The sequence below is a fragment of the Silurus aristotelis genome, assembly GCF_946808225.1.
Source record: "Silurus aristotelis genome assembly, chromosome: 5".
NCBI classification, from domain to species: domain Eukaryota; kingdom Metazoa; phylum Chordata; class Actinopteri; order Siluriformes; family Siluridae; genus Silurus; species Silurus aristotelis.
In genome coordinates, this window is record NC_139578.1 from 25586068 (window position 1) to 25603567 (window position 17500).

At 41.6% G+C, this 17500-nt stretch overlaps 1 protein-coding gene across 4 annotated transcripts in view; it reads right to left on the reverse strand.

Annotated features, from left to right (window-relative positions):
- Positions 1–17500, reverse strand: part of pacs1 (phosphofurin acidic cluster sorting protein 1) — a 58944-nt gene that overhangs the window by 22415 nt on the left and 19029 nt on the right. For all 4 annotated transcript variants that reach the window (XM_083542670.1, XM_083542669.1, XM_083542667.1 and 1 more), the window contains exons 2-4: positions 1774–1861; positions 543–632; positions 184–309 (exon numbers count right to left, since the gene is read on the reverse strand). In XM_083542670.1, coding sequence (XP_083398796.1) covers positions 184–309; positions 543–632; positions 1774–1861 — 304 coding nt within the window. The remainder of the gene's footprint in view (positions 1–183; positions 310–542; positions 633–1773; positions 1862–17500) is intronic.

Sequence of the window (17500 nt, forward strand, 5' to 3'; positions counted from 1 at the left end):
TAGAAAAAGTGAGGCAGAAGGGAAAAAGGGAAAAAGAGAAAGAGCGAGAGAGGCAGACACAGAGAGAGAAAGAGGCAGACACAGAGAGAGAGAGAGCGAGAGAGAGAGAGAGAGAGAGAGAGAGAGAGAGAGAGAGAGAGAGAGAGAGAGAAACAGAGGACATAAAGAAAGAGTGAGGCAGACCTCGGCCATGTTGATGAGCCCCAGCGCCAGTGTCTTGTAGCCCAGGATGGTGCGGTTCTTGTAGCGTTTCCTCCTCTGCAGCATGATCTGGAGTTTGTTGGCATCCCGCTTCAGGAAGTGAGGATACTGCAGACCCGGCATTTCATACACACACACACACACACACACACACACACACACACACACACACACACACACACACACACACACACACACACACTTTATACTCATAAAGGGATTGGCTTTACACTAATAACTTCCTTCTAAGTGACATCACTTCCTTTATTACATTATCAGCATTACATTTACACCATTATATTGACATTTATCTGACACACACACACACGTGAGACACAAACCTGCAGAGAGAACGTGAGCTGTAAGTCCGTCTCCGTCAGTCCCGCTGAAGACAATAAAATCTCATTGGAGCGGAGGATTCGTTTTGAGCCCTGATGAAAAAATTAAAAAAAAAAGAGAGAGAAAGATCGTTAACAGGTGTTTAAAAGTGTAAAAGAGAGACATAGACAAACAAAGAAACTGATAGAGATCAGGCATCAAAGAGAGACTGAGAACGAGTGTTTGAGAGTGTGAAAGAGAGGCACGGATAAAGAGCAAGAGTTCAGGAGTGAGAACTGGAGAGATGGACAGAGACAGACAGATAGAGAGAGAGACAGAGAGAGAGAGAGAGAGAGAGAGAGAGAGAAGGACAGAAAAAGTGTGTTTTAGAATGAGATGGAGGTAGAGACGCAGAGAAAAAAAGAGAAGCGATAGAAAGAGAAAACGAGTTGGAGAGTGATAGAGAGACAGACAGAGAGACTAAACAAGTGTCCGACTGAGAGAGAGACTAAAGTAATTCAGAACAGGAACCTTTTCAAGAACCCAGGCACGGTTCCATTAGAGGACCGACAGAGAAGAACGAGAGAGAGAGAGAGAGAGAGAGAGAGAGAGAGAGAGAGAGAGAGAGAGAGAGAGAGAGAGAGAGAGAGAGAGAATTAAATGGAAGCAAAGTGACAGCATTCATATTGACCTGCTCTCTCTGTCTAGTCCATTACTTTTTTATGAGAATTAAACAATAAGTACATGACAGAGGAGAGACTGAAAAAGAGGAAAGGATGAAAAAGAAATTGGGGGGAAAAAGGAAAGGATAGAGAAGAGTCTGTAAAAGAAGAAAAGGCAGAGAAGAGACTGGAAAAGAGAAAAGGATAGAGGAAAGAGGAAAAGAAGAAATGACAGGAGAGACTGGAGAAGTGAAAAGGTCAGAGGAGAGACTGAAAAAGAGGACAAGACAAAAGAGAGTAGAAAGGAGGACAGAACAGATAAAAGACTTTAAAGAGGAATGGATGGAGAAAAGACTGTAAAAGAAGACATCAGAAAGACAGAAAAAAAAAGGAAAATGTTTAGGAGAAACTGGAAAAGAGAACAGGATGAAATAGAGGGACTGGAAAAGATGACCAGACAGAGAAGGGATAAAAAGAAAAAAAAAAGATGGATAAGAGACTAAAAAAGATGATGAGATTAGAAAAGAGGACAGGATGGATAAGAGAAAGGAAAAGAAAAGAGGACAAGAGAGGAGAAAAAAGACTGCTGTACCTGGAGTTTAACAGCGATGACAACCGACGTCAAATCTTTATCCAGTTCCTTCAGCATGACCAGCTTCTTCAGCGTCAAATTAAACAGTCTGTCTCACACACCCACACACACACACACACACACACACACACACACACACACACGTTAATATCATGAAACCTCTCACATCACATAAAACACTCAGAAAGATTCAACCATGGAGGACTGAAAGTTTAATGACACACACATCAACTTCCGGTTCTACAGAGAGCAGAATTTCTGAATTAGAACACACACACACACACACTATAACTGCATAAACACTGTGTTCCTATTAAAGTGGCCAGTGCGTGTATTCAAACAATATTTACTAAACACACTACTGCGGCTCTGGACAGCAGTGAATTGCTCATTGCTGTGTATATAGGTGTGTGTGTGTGTGTGTGTGTGAGAGAGAGAGAGAGAGAGAGAGAGAGAGAGAGAGAGAGAAAGAAAGGCTTTTTGGTCAGAAAGAGAAGGTCACCATGCTGAATTATTCATAGTCTACTGGGGCCCTGAAATGGCTCTTGAAATAGTTCTGTTCAATCAGGTCAGGTGGAGAGAAACACCACAGATCAATTACACACACACACACACACACACACACACACACACACACACACACACACACACACACACACACACACACACACACACACACACACACACACACACACACACACACACAGGGTGTAGTTGTGATTACCGGAACCGGTACTAGACATCTTACTGCCACCACCATGTGCTGTCTTTTTGGTGGAGTGTGTGTGTGTGTGTGTGTGTGTGTGTGTGTGTGTGTGTGTGTGTGTGTGTGTGTGTGTGTTTACAGTGTAACTGTGACACTCGCATATCCAACAATAGCTCTAATGTGTACATTAGTTGTGTTTCAGCTTAAAGGAGATACAGCTGCATCATCACCTCCACCACAATCATCTTCATCTTCTTCTTTATTCTCATTATCAGCACCATCCTCATTCCTATCATCCTCATTATCTTTATTCCCATAATCATCCTCATTCATATCTTCCTCCTTCTCCTCCTAATCATTCTCCTTCTCCGCATCATCCTCATTATCTTCATTCCCGTCATCTTAATTTCCATCATCCTCCTCCTCCTCATCATTCTCATCATCCACTTCACCTTCATCCTCATCATCCTCCTCCTTTCTCCTCATCCTCCTAATCATCCTGAGCAGATATCAGCAGGTTCTCTCAGGCATTGGTATGAGGTGTAATGAGCAGCTCCACTGTGATGAGAACGTTACAGGATTCTCTTTACCCTCCACACATTCAGCCTGATGACTGAAGCTAGCGATACGTGTTCAGCGAATTTCCTGAACGTCTCATTTTTTCTAATATACCACGGCATGACCTCGGTACCTTCAGAGCTCGGGGGTGACGCTGGGGGTTAAGAGCTCAGCGCTAATAATCGGAGGGATTACTTTAGTCTGCGTACCAAAGCCTTTTATTTTTATCTGCTCCTCCCTGATGGATATTAATAATTAATGACTGAAGTAAACTGGTGCTGGTTTGGTGGGTTGCTGATGTTTTTTTTCCTGATTGTTTGCTGCCGCAGAAGATGATCAATTAAATTTAATGGAAATCTGTCCATTTTTTTAGCTTTTTTGAAACAAAGGATAAAAAATTCTCACTCAGGCAGCTTAATGAGAAATCCAATGCAGCACAAGTCAGAATGCAACGCTGCTCGCTGTATGATGAAGTTACACTACGTTTTTGCCACGACGATCACAAAACACACACTTCATATCACACTGCGTGTTTTTGTAATTTTTCGGATCAGCAAAAAAAAAATAGGGGAGGGGGGGCAAATATATTGTGCATTTCATTTATTACAATAAGAGTTACAGCAAGGAAGTGCTCCCCCTTTTCAAGTTCTTCTGCTCGTACATAGGTACCGTTCCACCCCTAGTAATGAGGGATGCTAATAAAAATCAAGAATCTCATACTGATTAAAACATTCCTGTCAGGAGTGAATCTCTTTTTCCTTTCAGCAGGTTCATTTCTCAGGTACAGGACGACGCTAAATCGAATCGTGGTGCGACGTGAGGGACTGTTAGACGCGGTGACCTTTTCCCCCAGACGGCTTTTTGATTCATAATCCATAAGGCAGCGTAGGAGGGACGGTAGGACGCGACAGGATGTGTGTCTCAGGAGCAGGGTTGCAAAAGATGTGTTGAATCTCTGGTAAAATTCCAGAAACTTTACATGGAAACTTCATCTGGGGAATTTGGGAAATTGGAAAACTTACCAGGAATTTATGAGAATTTATTAAAAAATTGGGTAAATTTATATAAACTGTACATTCTGTTTGGTCAACAAACTAATACAGATTTTAAAAAATTACATTTTGATTTAATTGTTAGTAGAATTTTGTTGCACAACAGCACAGTGTATGAAGGGGGCGTGGCCTCAGTAGCCCTGCAGTATGTGTGTGCTGTGTGTAGAAATTCTGCTAAAATGAAAAAAGTTTATTCCCATTAACTTCCATGAAAAGCGTCCAGACTTAAATTCCTGGAATTTTGCAACCCTTCTCAGAAGAGCTTCACATGGTGTCCTGCTGATTGTTAGCAAGGGTTCGAGCGCCAAGTCAGGCAGAGGATAATTCAGCTTTTAGCAGAGAGGCAGGCAGGACCAAGTTCTAGAGAAGCAGCTGAGTGGAAAAGACAAAGCGGTGCTATTAAGGCTGGCAATTCATCTAAAACACACACACACACACACACACACACACACACACACACACACACACACACACAGAGAGCACGCTTGTGACTCTGACACAGTGGATCATATCACGTATTCATTAGCCGCTTATAAAGCCATTACTCCACATCCAGTCAGAACCCGGACGTCTGGCCTCAGGCACCATGTTATAAACGTATCCCTGATTTGTGATCTGTGGGGAGGAGTGAATCCGGAGCCACTGTTCCAGAAGAAACGCCTTTTCTCATGCACAGCTCTGACGAGTGAGAGACCCGAGCGCGGTGGTGAGATTGAGGATCGCTTCATCAATAAATCAATTCGCAGCTCGATCCTGAGCAGCGTAAATGGGCTTTAAACGCATTTTAGGCTCCCCGCACACAAACCTCATACCACTCTCTCTTCACACACACACACGCGCACACACTAATCAGTCACTCAGAATCGCATCCCAGGAGTGGACAGAGCAGATATTCATTAGCATGTGCTCCTACGTTCTTTCCCAGAAACAGTATAATCTGCGTCGTGTCCAAATATAGACGACATGCGCGTGTTTATGCACGTTTCACTTCCTGTACTAAAAATATACCAGTAAATAAATAAATAAATAATACAGCAACAAGCCTAGCTTTTTATTTTATTTATTTTTTTATTTGGGAAATTAATCCTTTTAGTTATTTGTTCCCGGTGCAGAAAACGAAAAATGAATCAACAAACCAACACAACTTTCATACGAATACAAATATAAATCCATATTCATGATAAACATGAGTCGTTCTAATCGCTGTGTGACTCGCATCCAGTGCGCATTTTCACCTTCTGCTCATCTTCTCAGCTCACATCTGGAGAACAAACCTCATTCCCAACCAGAAACTCAGTGTGAGTCTGATTCCCTTCCTGAAATAAATCAAGTCCTCACTATACTAAGTCCTGAACTATACTGATGCTCTCCTGGTCAGCTTTAAAGATAATAAACACACACTGGTGCTCGACTCAAAGCACTGATAATAGAGGTGTTCTGCTGAATTAGTGTGTTTAGGTAACAGGTGAGTGAACTGCGCTAATGCAGTGTAGCAGATACAATTACAGCTGTTAATACTGATGACACTGAGGTACAGTTCAACAGGAACTCAGGAATAACAGAGTGTGACAGGTAGCGTGTTGAGGAAACTTATACTGTCTGTCTGTCCTTCTGTCTACCCATCTCTGTCTGTGTATCTGCCTATCCATCTCTCTCTTCTCTCTACCCATCTCAGTCATTGTATCTGTCTGTCTGCCTATCCATCTCTATCTGTCTTTTTATCTTTTTTGGTCAGTCTATCCATGCCTGTCTGTTTGTTTACCATCTGTCTTTCTGTCTTTTTGTCCATCTCTGTCTGTGTATCTATCTGTCTCTATCTGTCTGTTTATGTCCATCTTTTTTTTAATATCTATCTGACCATCTGACTATCTGTCTGAGGAATATGTATTGTAATAATAATAAGTGTGAGCGTGTGTGTGTGTGTGTGTGTGTGTGTGTGTGAGAAAGAGAGAGAGGACAGATTTAACAGCTGCAGTGTGTCAGACTGAGTGTGTGATGGTGCTGATGTTCCTTTCATGTGTGTGATTGGTATTTTTACACCAACTGTTCCTAATGTACAGGTTATTAACACATGTGATTTACTTATTCTACACACACACACACACACACACACGCTTAATATTTAAAGCTATATTTACTCTCTCTCTTACACACACACACACACACACACACACACACACACACACACACACACACACACACTGCACTACACAGGAGCTTTTTCAGTGACCTTGAGAAAGTCACAATATCAGCAGACGTGCTGAGACTCAATGTGCTGGAAAAGATAAAGCAGCACTATTAATGCATGCGCGTCATTTACAGAGTACATGTAGCACAATACACGTGCACACACACACACACACACACACACACACACACACTCATTGATTAATCGACACAGTAACTGCATCAACTCTGCAGTGTTAAACATTAGCACCCGCTCCTTAATCTTCCCTCTTTCCATGCACACGTCCTCACAGCATCCTCATTCACTCTATCTTCATCCTTCTTCTCTCCAATTCATTCCAACACACACACACACACACACACACACACACACACACACACACACACACACACACACACACACACACACACACACACACACAGCACCTCATCCCTCTAGCGTAGTACTATTTATCTGGATGTATATCAGCAGAAGAATCTCACAGCGGTAGAACTGAGATATGAAGCCAGAGAGTAATAAGCAGAGTAAGTGAGCATGAGCGAGCAAAAGTAAGAAAGAAAGAAAACGAAAGAAAGAAAGGGAAAGAGATTAGAAAGATGAAGCGATAGAAAGTTAAAAGAGATAGAAAGAGAGAAGAGAAGAGATGAGAAGAGAAGAGAAGCCACACCCCTCCTGCTCTATACGTGATAACTCCAGCCCCTTCAGAGATGTCAACCAACCAACCAATGGAAACAATGTCCTAAAGCTGACACTGGTCAGATCTGGATCACCAATTTAGCACCTCAACTCACCATTAAATCTCAGAACGTGGAAAAGAACAATACCCTCTGAGATGTACAGAATCCACGCCAAGGAGCTCTCTTCTGGCAGACGCCATACTGGAACGCTTTCCTGGTGCCAGATGCGTTATTAAACCCGTCAGCTGTGCAGGGAATTACACTGCGATCGGCTAAAGTGCTTTGCTTTATTCGGAAATGAGAAAGAAACCAAAGTATTCAGAATTCCTCGATCCCTGAGTTCAGCTCATGACGTCTCATCAACACTGCAGCTAACGGCGTCCGCGGCAACACTGATTCGCGTTAATCTCAACACAAAGATGTGCTCAGTACTCACACATCACAGGCTCAGACGTTCATGTTGTCTTTTTACAACAAAGGTTTACCAAAATATCACAAATTAATATCAAGTGTTTGTATTGTTCACCATATTGTAGTCTTTAAGTGTACTGCACACTATACATACACATACAAAAACTGCCAAAAGTATTGGGAAACCCGACTTTTCCAGCCAGATGAGCTTCATACGTATCTGTAGCATGAAATTTTCCCTTCATTTCAAATAGGAGACCCAAAGGTCTTCCTGGCATGACAATGTCCTTGTGCTTGTGCAATGAACATGTGCTTTCCATGGGTTGGAAGCTGGGAAACATCTTGAATGGCCTTCTATAGAGCTCTATGACGTTACCAACAGCCTTGTAGCTGAATTAAATCTCCACAAGCACACTCCAAAATCTAGTGGAGCATCTTGAAGAGTGGATGTTATTAATGAAGCCAATAAAACCTACATGTGGAATGAGATGTTAATTTTTTTTTACAAATCATATACTCAAGTGTCCACAAACTTTTGACTAGCATGCTACTTGGAAGAATTTATTACAACTTGGATTTCCTTATATGTGACTCGGTTTGACTTTAAATCAGAAAGAAGGTCGTTTCTCGATTCTTCAGAGAGACAAACAAACAAACGCACACCAGTGTTGTTGCCATAACAACCGGCGTGGATCTACAAGCAAAAGTGACAACATTTACAGTCATAAATCAGGTTTGTTTGTTTACTTTGGTTTACTGCTATTAGCAGTTGTTTATCTGCCCGTAGTGTGCTGAACGTCTGGGTCCTTAAAGAACACCTTGAAGTTACCAGACATGCAGCAACACACACACACACACACACACACACACACACACACACACACACACACACACACACACACACACACACACACACACACACACACACACACACACACACACACACACACACACACACACACACACACACACACACACAGGAACCATTTCCCCTGGATGTCAAAGCTGTTCATCTCAATTTACTCAAAGACACCTGACGGGAGTATAAGCAGATTGTGTGTGTATGTGTGTGCGTAAGAGTGTGTGTGTGTGTGTGTGTGTGTGAGTGAGTGAATGTGTGAGATTAAGATGCAGCTCACACACACACACTCACACACTCAGACAAAGTGAAGCAGCCAGACAGAATGGATCAGTCGACTATGACCCATAATCACACACACGAAGTGAGACGAGCTTTAATAATATGCGTACATGCTTGCAGATTCTCAGACAGAATGCTGTCTGCTCAAACATTTACCTCTGTATACATATATGTGTGTGTGTCTGTGTATATGCGTGTTCTTTTCGGCTACATTGTGATCATTCCTATTGCTTCGCCAATGTCGCCATCTCTTACTATTCACCACACGTCGCACGGCTCACAGCTGATCATTGAAGCATAACCATACACACACACACACACACACACAACCGGATCTCTCATTACAATGCGAGCAGGAGCGACCACAGCCCTTCTGAGGATGACTCAGTTCTAGGTGCACAGTGAGCGAATGGAATCCGTTCCCTGCGCTGTCACAAATCGATTCGATACGAACCTGTGTGCTGGTGGTGCTGCATTATTTACTGGCCCGTCTCTGCTCAGGGGAAAAAAATCCTCTCGAATTTCCTTCAAGAACGGTGTAAGGATATAGATTAATATTAAGAATATGAATAGCGTAGTGTGGAATAGTATATGAACATATAAGGTGGTGTAGAATTGTATAGGGTAGTTTAGGAAAAGTATGGGATAGTTTATTATCATATAGTGTAGCACAGGATTTGGTAATGCAGTATATATAGAACAGTCTAGCATGGGACATGGTAGAATACAGTATAAAAGAGTATAATGCAATATAGAAGTGTAAAATGCATTATAGAATGTGATTATTTAGTTGATTGCTGGAACCATCAGCAAAAATACATACCGATAGTTTTTCCGGGTTGCGTCTGTTTCTGGAGCGGCTGAGAATTTCCGCTGTCATTGTACAGTACGAGAACGGCCTCTAGAGGTGAACACTGATGCCACGTGCTATCTGTTTTCGCTGTACCACATTTATAGTGAATGAACTACATTTAATTTAAAAATGTTTAAAAATGTATTAGTAAATGTTATAATTAACAAAAACTATAAACAATTCTTCTAAAGCATTTAGGTTCGGTAAATGTTACGAATGGACTCTTACCTTAAGGTGTTAACATTTCACATAAATCCATACAGACACGCTTGAAATCTTGAAATGTCTTCACAAAGACTCAAGCAATAAAATTACATTTAATTGTGTAATAAAGTTCAGTACTAGTTCACATTAAATGTTGTTTTTATTTCATTCAGTATCCATTTAAAAAAATGGAAATTGGTTGATTAATCGGTTAGCCTAGCTATCGGTACCGGTCGACCTCTAGATGGGATAGTGGGGCACAGTGTAGTAAAGGGAAGTATAATGTACTGTGGTAGAGTGTGTGTATAGTGTGGATAACTAGAATTGGTCAGTGTAATTCAAAATAGGTCCATTTTCAGTAACAACTAGACCAACTAGTCTCCTGTGTGTATGTGTGTGAGGGTGTGTAAAAGGGGGCCATGGCTGATTCCGGAAGCACTTGGCCCGGTTTCATTACCAATAAGGACACGCCCTCGCTCACATCCTGCCACGACCCAAAATGCGCATCTCCGACGTCACGAGTGGCCACTAAGCCCAAGTGGAGAGCCTTTTCCAACAGGAACACGTGTACCCTCGGCACCAAGAACAATAGAAATCCTCCTGCTTTCCAGTAAAGCGCTCCTCATGACCTCATTCTGTCCAGTCAGCGTAATCAACGGTCCTGACTTTCTGCCTTCTGAAAACAGCAGCTACAGACACACCAAGCACCCGAACTCTACAGGGCCGATTCCATTTCACATTTCTAAATTAGTACGCTTGAAGCAAGTTTCGGAAAAAAATAACAACGCGTCACACCAGAGAGCTGCTTCTGTAGTGTAGGCTGACTCGATCCCTCAGGCCTAAATCTCATCCAATAAATGTCACTTGGGCTGATAAAGTCATGTGTCAAGCCTCAAGATGGCAACAGAGATTCCCCAAGAGGAAACGGTGAAGATAAGTAATACATGGGGGTCTTAAAAACAGGAATAAAACAGAGCTCAGGAGGAACAGTTCACTTCACCGGCCTGTTAGCAGTGACGTACGCTCAATTTAAGCACTAACTTCTTCCCTGGTACTCTCTTCTGGCCAATTAGAGCAAAAATTTAAATTTTTAGACTAAAGGAAGGAGAAGACTGAGAAAAAACTAGAATAAACACTGACAGAAACGTTCAATAAAACAAAACAATAAAGCCTTTCAAAAACAATTCTAAGTTCTAAGGCGGCACTTCTTTACATCCCGGGGTCTTCAAATGATAATCGCATTGGAAGAAGAAAAAAAAATGGATTGCGGCGTTATGGAGGATTAGGCGTCTGATTAACCCGTCACTCATCCTGCCACTTCCTCATCCTGTAGGAGGCTGACGATTTTTCCCCATTCACTCCAGCTGATGAGGAGATTGCGCCAGTTAATTAGCCTCGCTAAGCCTTTACAGTAAACGTGCATTTAAAACGGAAGGAAACACAAAATGTATACAATACCAGTTGTTTCCTTTTCTGTTTAGCTAAAGAAAAAAATCCATAACACAATAAAATGCTTTCTGGATCAACTTTCAGTGTTGCTGCTGCATCGCACACGAGCCGAAACGTATTCAATTATACAATTCATAATACTGTTCGAATCAAACAACAGTAAATCAAGTTCCGAGTCTCTTTTTCCCCCTCTGTTATCACATTTACGTACACGGGCGCTACTTAATTGTACAAACTCTGTAAATAGGGGTGCAAAAAGAATGAAATTTTCTGTAAATTTTCATGAGAAATAATATAATACAATAAGTTGGAAACTTACCAGGAATTTATGGTAATTAATCAGAAATTTTGGGACAATTATATAAACTGTATCATATACAAACATATATATGATGTATATGCTGACATGAATGCAAACAAGATTTTATAAAAGGTTGTATTTAAATTGTATTTAATTGTTAGTTAAATGTGGTTGTACAAGGATGTTTTGGACATAAACGCATGTAATTCACGTGAATAATCGCCAAGGTGGACATTATTTTTACATTATTTTGTGTGCAGGATTGTAGAAATTTTATAAATGTGTATTTTATTGTGGAATGCACAGTGCATGTAGTGGGCGTGGCCTCAGTAGCCCTGCTGTAAGCATGTGTGCATGTGATTGATGAATGTGCAGGTAACCTGCACATTTGGCAACCCTATCTGTAAATATTCCGATATTTATATATTTAAACCTGCTTGCTTCTGATTGGTCAGAAGGTGGTATTGAATGCTCACTGTAGTTAGGGTGAAGACTTCTGTACACTCCTAACAGGAAACAGGCCACAGCATGGCGTAAATGAGCGCTCAAATCTGATTGGTCAGCAGCTGTGTGTCACTTTTTATACGTAGATTTTAACTATTGTTTCCATAGTAATGGCACACACAGAGGGTTGTATTTAATAAACCAATTCCTGCAATTGATTATTTTTAAAACCTTTATTTAACATTTATGGACGGAGGCTTCGTTGTACCGTTTCCTCCATTTTCCTGTAACACAGTTTCTCCGTGTGTGTGAGTGAGTGTGTTTGAGAGATAGAGCTGGTGAGGAGCGACCGTTTAACACAGTCAGTGAGAACAGGAATAAACTTCGCTTGAACGCTTCAGGACACTAAATCTAACTATAATCTCATGAGTTATGTGCAGTATGATAATACGTGAACAAGTCTAGCGTGTTTGCAAAAGGCCCACCAAAATAATCGATTTCCTATTGCATTAGATTAGATTAGATTAGATTAGATTCAAATGTAGTTAAAAGTGTGTCTGTTAAGAGAGATGACCGAGATGGCAGAGAGCGCCCCCTGTCTGTTCATTACTTTACAAAAGCACAGCATTTTGTTGTTATTATGATTGTATACAAATATAAGTAGACCCTTTACAGATTCCAATTATGTATTGCTCTTATCAGGACGATCAAAAAAGACAGTAATTTATGTTCGTTTCAGCATTATGAGGAAAAAAATGCCTCAAAATAAATAAATGTATCCAGGCTGAACATCCACCATATAGAACACAAGCAGAGAAATTATGATGATCAGGTGATCAAGAATGTCTCTGTTCTCAGTCATATTTACGTCACTGACTCCCTCTGTCTCTTTCAAATAAACCCCGGACTTCTTGTCTTCTGCCTGCTTATTGTTATCTTTATAAACTAGTCTACATCTGTGGTGTGTGAGAGCCAGGAAATGGTACACCAGTGGTAGATTTAAAGAGCTGAGCAATGACAAACAGTTTGATGGTCTGAAAACGGCACGCAAAGGAAAGAAAAAAAAATAAGTACATTTCACCAAATGAATTAAAACTAAATAAGTGTTATGAAAATGTAAGAAGGAGAAATACAGATATTTGTGTAAAAATTTAAAAAGTAGAAAGTTGTCAGAAAAATAAATAGTGGAGTAAAGTACTGCTACCAGAAAAATCTACTTAAGTACAGTAACAAAATATTTGTACTTCATTACTTCCCACCTTTAATTATATCTAATAGATTGATATATAAATATATTTCCTGCATGCCCTTTAGTGCTCGATTCCTTATTGTTTATTTACTTTCTACTGAGTTTGAATGATATAAAATCAGCAGTATTAGTGATTAGTCTGAAGTTTACTCGATTGTGGATTAAGAATATAAAAGATTCTCCTCACATGTCACTGTAAACCTGTGGAACATTCTGGAAAATCCCGCCTGTTAGCTTGGCACTCGAATATACTTGAACAGATTCAAGAAAAAGATTCCGTCGATTTCTGCTGATGTTCAGGCAGAATACTGAGCTTCAAAGCCGACATGGAAAGATGAAACCCTGAGCTCTGTAGATAGAACAGTGTGGAATACAAATATATCAGAAGGCCGAGTCACTAATGACATTTATACGCTTTGAAAAGGCTTTTATCCGAAGCGACTTGCAAGCGAGGTGGAACGCGATCCTGGCGTCGAGCTGTTAAAGGAAGTGACATGAAGAGAAAAAAAAAACACTGAACTGAAGTCCCCTAGCAACCTGAACGGTAATGGACTTAGTGCTCACGACACTCAGTTACAAAGCAGCCAGACGAACTACTGAGGACCTTACAGACGCCACAATGACACTTTAGATAGTCATCCAATGTCTTAACCCCTTGAGTAAGGCCCCCAACCCTCACCTGCTTAGTTGTAAGTCACTCTATATAGGGGTGTCAGTTTGAGGAAGAAACCATATATGGGTGGAAAGTTTCGAGTGTCCCAAAACTAGAATTTTCCACCCATATATGGTTTCTTCCCCAAACTGTTAAGACTGTAGGAAGGACATTTACTCCTCATCAAACACACTCAGGTGCTTATGATATTTTCAATCAGTACCAGAGTCCAGTAACATTTCCTGTAGATGAATGAAATCTCTACAAATCTAGTGGAACGTCTTCCCAGAAAAATGACGTGGAGTGGGTGCTCCGGTGTCCACAAACTTCTGTCCGTGTAGTGTGTGTGTGTGTGTGTAGGTGTGTGTGTGTGATATGGAGTGAACGAGAGAAACAGCACAGTACACTCAAGGTGACATTCACAGCCAGGCAGATGGCAGGGAGCTCGCCTCAGTGCACGTGTGTGTGTGTGTGTGTGTGTGTGTGTGTGTGTGTGTGTGTGTGTGTGTGTGGGGCGGGAAAACAAAGATTTGGTGATTTGGTGCGACATACTGTGAGAACAATACAGTCTTTGGCATTGCACTGTGAAGAGGAGAGTGTGTGTGGTTTTATTTTTATTGCTCACGTCAGTATAAATGGGCAATTTCATATTTTAAAATCATGTCTTTGTGTGTGTGTGTGTGTGTGTGTGTGTGTGTGTGTGTGTGTGTGTGTTAAATGACATTTATGAATGTTTCCTAATTACACTCATCCTGGCACTAATCGAGCCATTTTTCAGACGGACAGTCTTTTCTTCTCTTTCACTTTGTGTGTGTGTGTGTGTGTGTGTGTGTGTGTGTGTGTGTGTGTGGTAGTGGTGGTGGTGGTGGGGGCTTTACTTCTTTGTCTGATAAAAAGCAGTCATTGAAAGACTTTTCATTTCCAGACAGCACACAAAAAAAAAAGAGACCTTCTTTCTCTCTTTTTACTTTAAACAGCCAGTTCTCCCTCTATACAAATTCATCGAGCCTGTCACCTCCCTCATCGGATCTTTCTCTCCTTCTCTTTCTCTCCCCGTCCCGTCTCCTCATCCCTCTCTCCTGCTTGCTCCAGTTTCCCCGGATACGCTGTGGTCTCTTGCTCTCTCTCCCACGCATGCCACTCATGTTTCCTGAGGGAGAGAAAATCCACTTCCTGTTCTCCTTCATCTCCGAACGCGTGCGTACGTGTTTGCGTGTGTGTGTGAGTGTGTGGTGTTCAAGAATGCACCATCACACACACACACACACACACACACACGCACGCACACACACGCAAGTAATGTCAACTCCCACTCACATACGCACATGAGAGTGTGTTACATCTGTGCATGTGACTGTTCCATCATTCTATCATGAAGACCATGTGGTGTGTGTGTGTGTTTAAATTAATGAATGAAGAAAAAATTAATCAGCCCCCGTTTGACCAATCAGAGCTGAGATTGTCTGTTCTGAACTCCTGAAGTGAAGCTGAAGTGAAAGAGAAGTGGAATAACCACCAACAGTGTGTGTTGAACGTGCGCACCATCACGTGATCCGGACTGTCACGTGACCACGGATGTCGGCGTGTAGTGAGAGACCATCTCGGTCGGTCACTTGGCATAACGCAACATCACATTGATTTATACAATATACACAACATTCCTGTCGCGCAACAGTTTACTACATTTACTGCTTTAGACTGTTAGATCAGATTCAGCCTTCGCTCCACACGTGCACCAATGAGCCTCGACCGCCCGTGACCCAGTCACAGGTTCACCACTATTCCTTCCTTGGAGCACTTTCAATAGATACTGACCACTGCAGACCGAGAACATCCCACAAGAGCTGCAGTTTTGGAGACGCTCTGACCCAGTCGTCTAGACGTCACAATTTGGCCCTCGTCAAACTCTCAAATCCTTACGCTCGCCCATTTTTCCTGCTTCTAACACGTCAACTTTGAGGACAAAATGTTCACTTGCAGCCGAATAAATAAATTCCACCCACTAACAGGTGCCATGATGAATAGACGATCAGTGTAATTCACTTCACCGCTTATAATGTTATGATGTCATAATGCATAATCAGTGTGTGTATGTGTGTGTATATATATATATATATATATATATATATATATATATATATATATATATATATATATATATATAATAATACAGACCAAACGCCATAGAATAATTTACTTTTCTGTGTCTGGATTCGATTTGCTTGTGTAAACTAATAGTTGAGTCACTGTAAATGTAAATCCTTGATGCCGTGCAGCTCAGAACACAGGTGAAGTGCGTTTTTTCATGCCCGGTTGTTTTCAGTTTGACGAATGATTCGCATTTCCTGTTGACAGTCCGAGTGAGCAGCAGGTCAAACGTCAGAGGAACCTCATCCATATTTATGATGTGGTGCGGCCCGATTCAGTGGGAGCGCATCTGATTTAATATAAAGAGTTTCATTGGTTCACCTGAACCTGTTCCGCAATTTCATTGGTCTAATGTTATGGGGCTCAATTTTTTGGCTTGAAGTTTGTGAAAACGGGAAAAACCCAGGAAAAATACATAAATTAGCCGCTTCATTGTTTAAGCCGCGGGGTTCGAAGCGTGGGGAAAAAAAAAAGTAGCGGTTTATAGTCCGGAAAATACGGTATATTACAATGCAGACCAAATATTTCATATCATTTTTATACATATCAGTCTCTGCATATAATTTTTTACTTTTCCCCATCTGGATTTGAAGTGCTTGGAGAAATGTATCATGGAGCGACTTTTGGGAATTTGGGAAATTCTGGGAATCTTTTTTCAGGTGTTTCAGTGAGGTCGCACGTCTATAATTTACATTACAGCGATTGGCATCAAGTTCAACAATCGAATTAAAAAGTGCACACCACCACACACACACACACACACACACACACACACACACACACACACACACACACACACACACACACACACACACACACACACACACACACACACACACACACATCCAGTACTCGACAAAGTAACCCGTCCCCCGATCGTGCAGTTAAAGCGCTTTGTCTGGCGTTTCGGCGCTGAGCAGCTTTTATGTACAAACGTTAGAACTCTGGGCTGTCGCCATGACGACACGTCCTTCTGCATCTCAGCTGGAGAGGTGTTAGCTGCCAGCATGCAGGTCTCGCTCACACACACACACACCTGAGGAAGCCGTCTCGGTTTGTGTTTTCAGGGGGGCCTGGGGTGATTAGAAAAAAGTGTGTGTGTGAGGTGTTGAGTGTATGCAGGTCTGCCTCGGTTAGTCCTTACTCCTGTTTCTGCTCCTGCAGAGGCAGCAATCTGTCGAGCTGCCTGATATGTTCCATAACACACACACACACACTCCCCCACACGTACACACAGTCAATCAAAACACACTGGCTAATGTTTATACTCTAAAGCACACAAATCCAAGGCAGCTGCAAATACGATCAATCAGAACTGCCTTTTTTTCCTTTTTAACTCCGCCCACGACCCTATCAGTCAAAGGATCCGTCTGCACCAAAATGAATGACTACGGGTCCGGTCGCTTGTCCTGCAGAGATCCTTTCACACAGTGCTGTGGATTGGTCAGAAGTGATTAAATCGGTTGCCTGTTGATCTATTAAGTTAAATAATGTAGTTTTTATATACACGTTTCTTCCTTATATCTGTAGGTTTATCCCTAATGAGCAAGCATGGAAAAACTCCCTGAGAAGGCATGAGGAAGAAACCTTAAGAGGAACCAGACTCCAAAGGGAACACCGAATGTCCATCACAGTTCCATCATTGTTGAGGTGTGTGCATTGATAAGCGATTCAATGCAGCCTGTTGTCCTGAG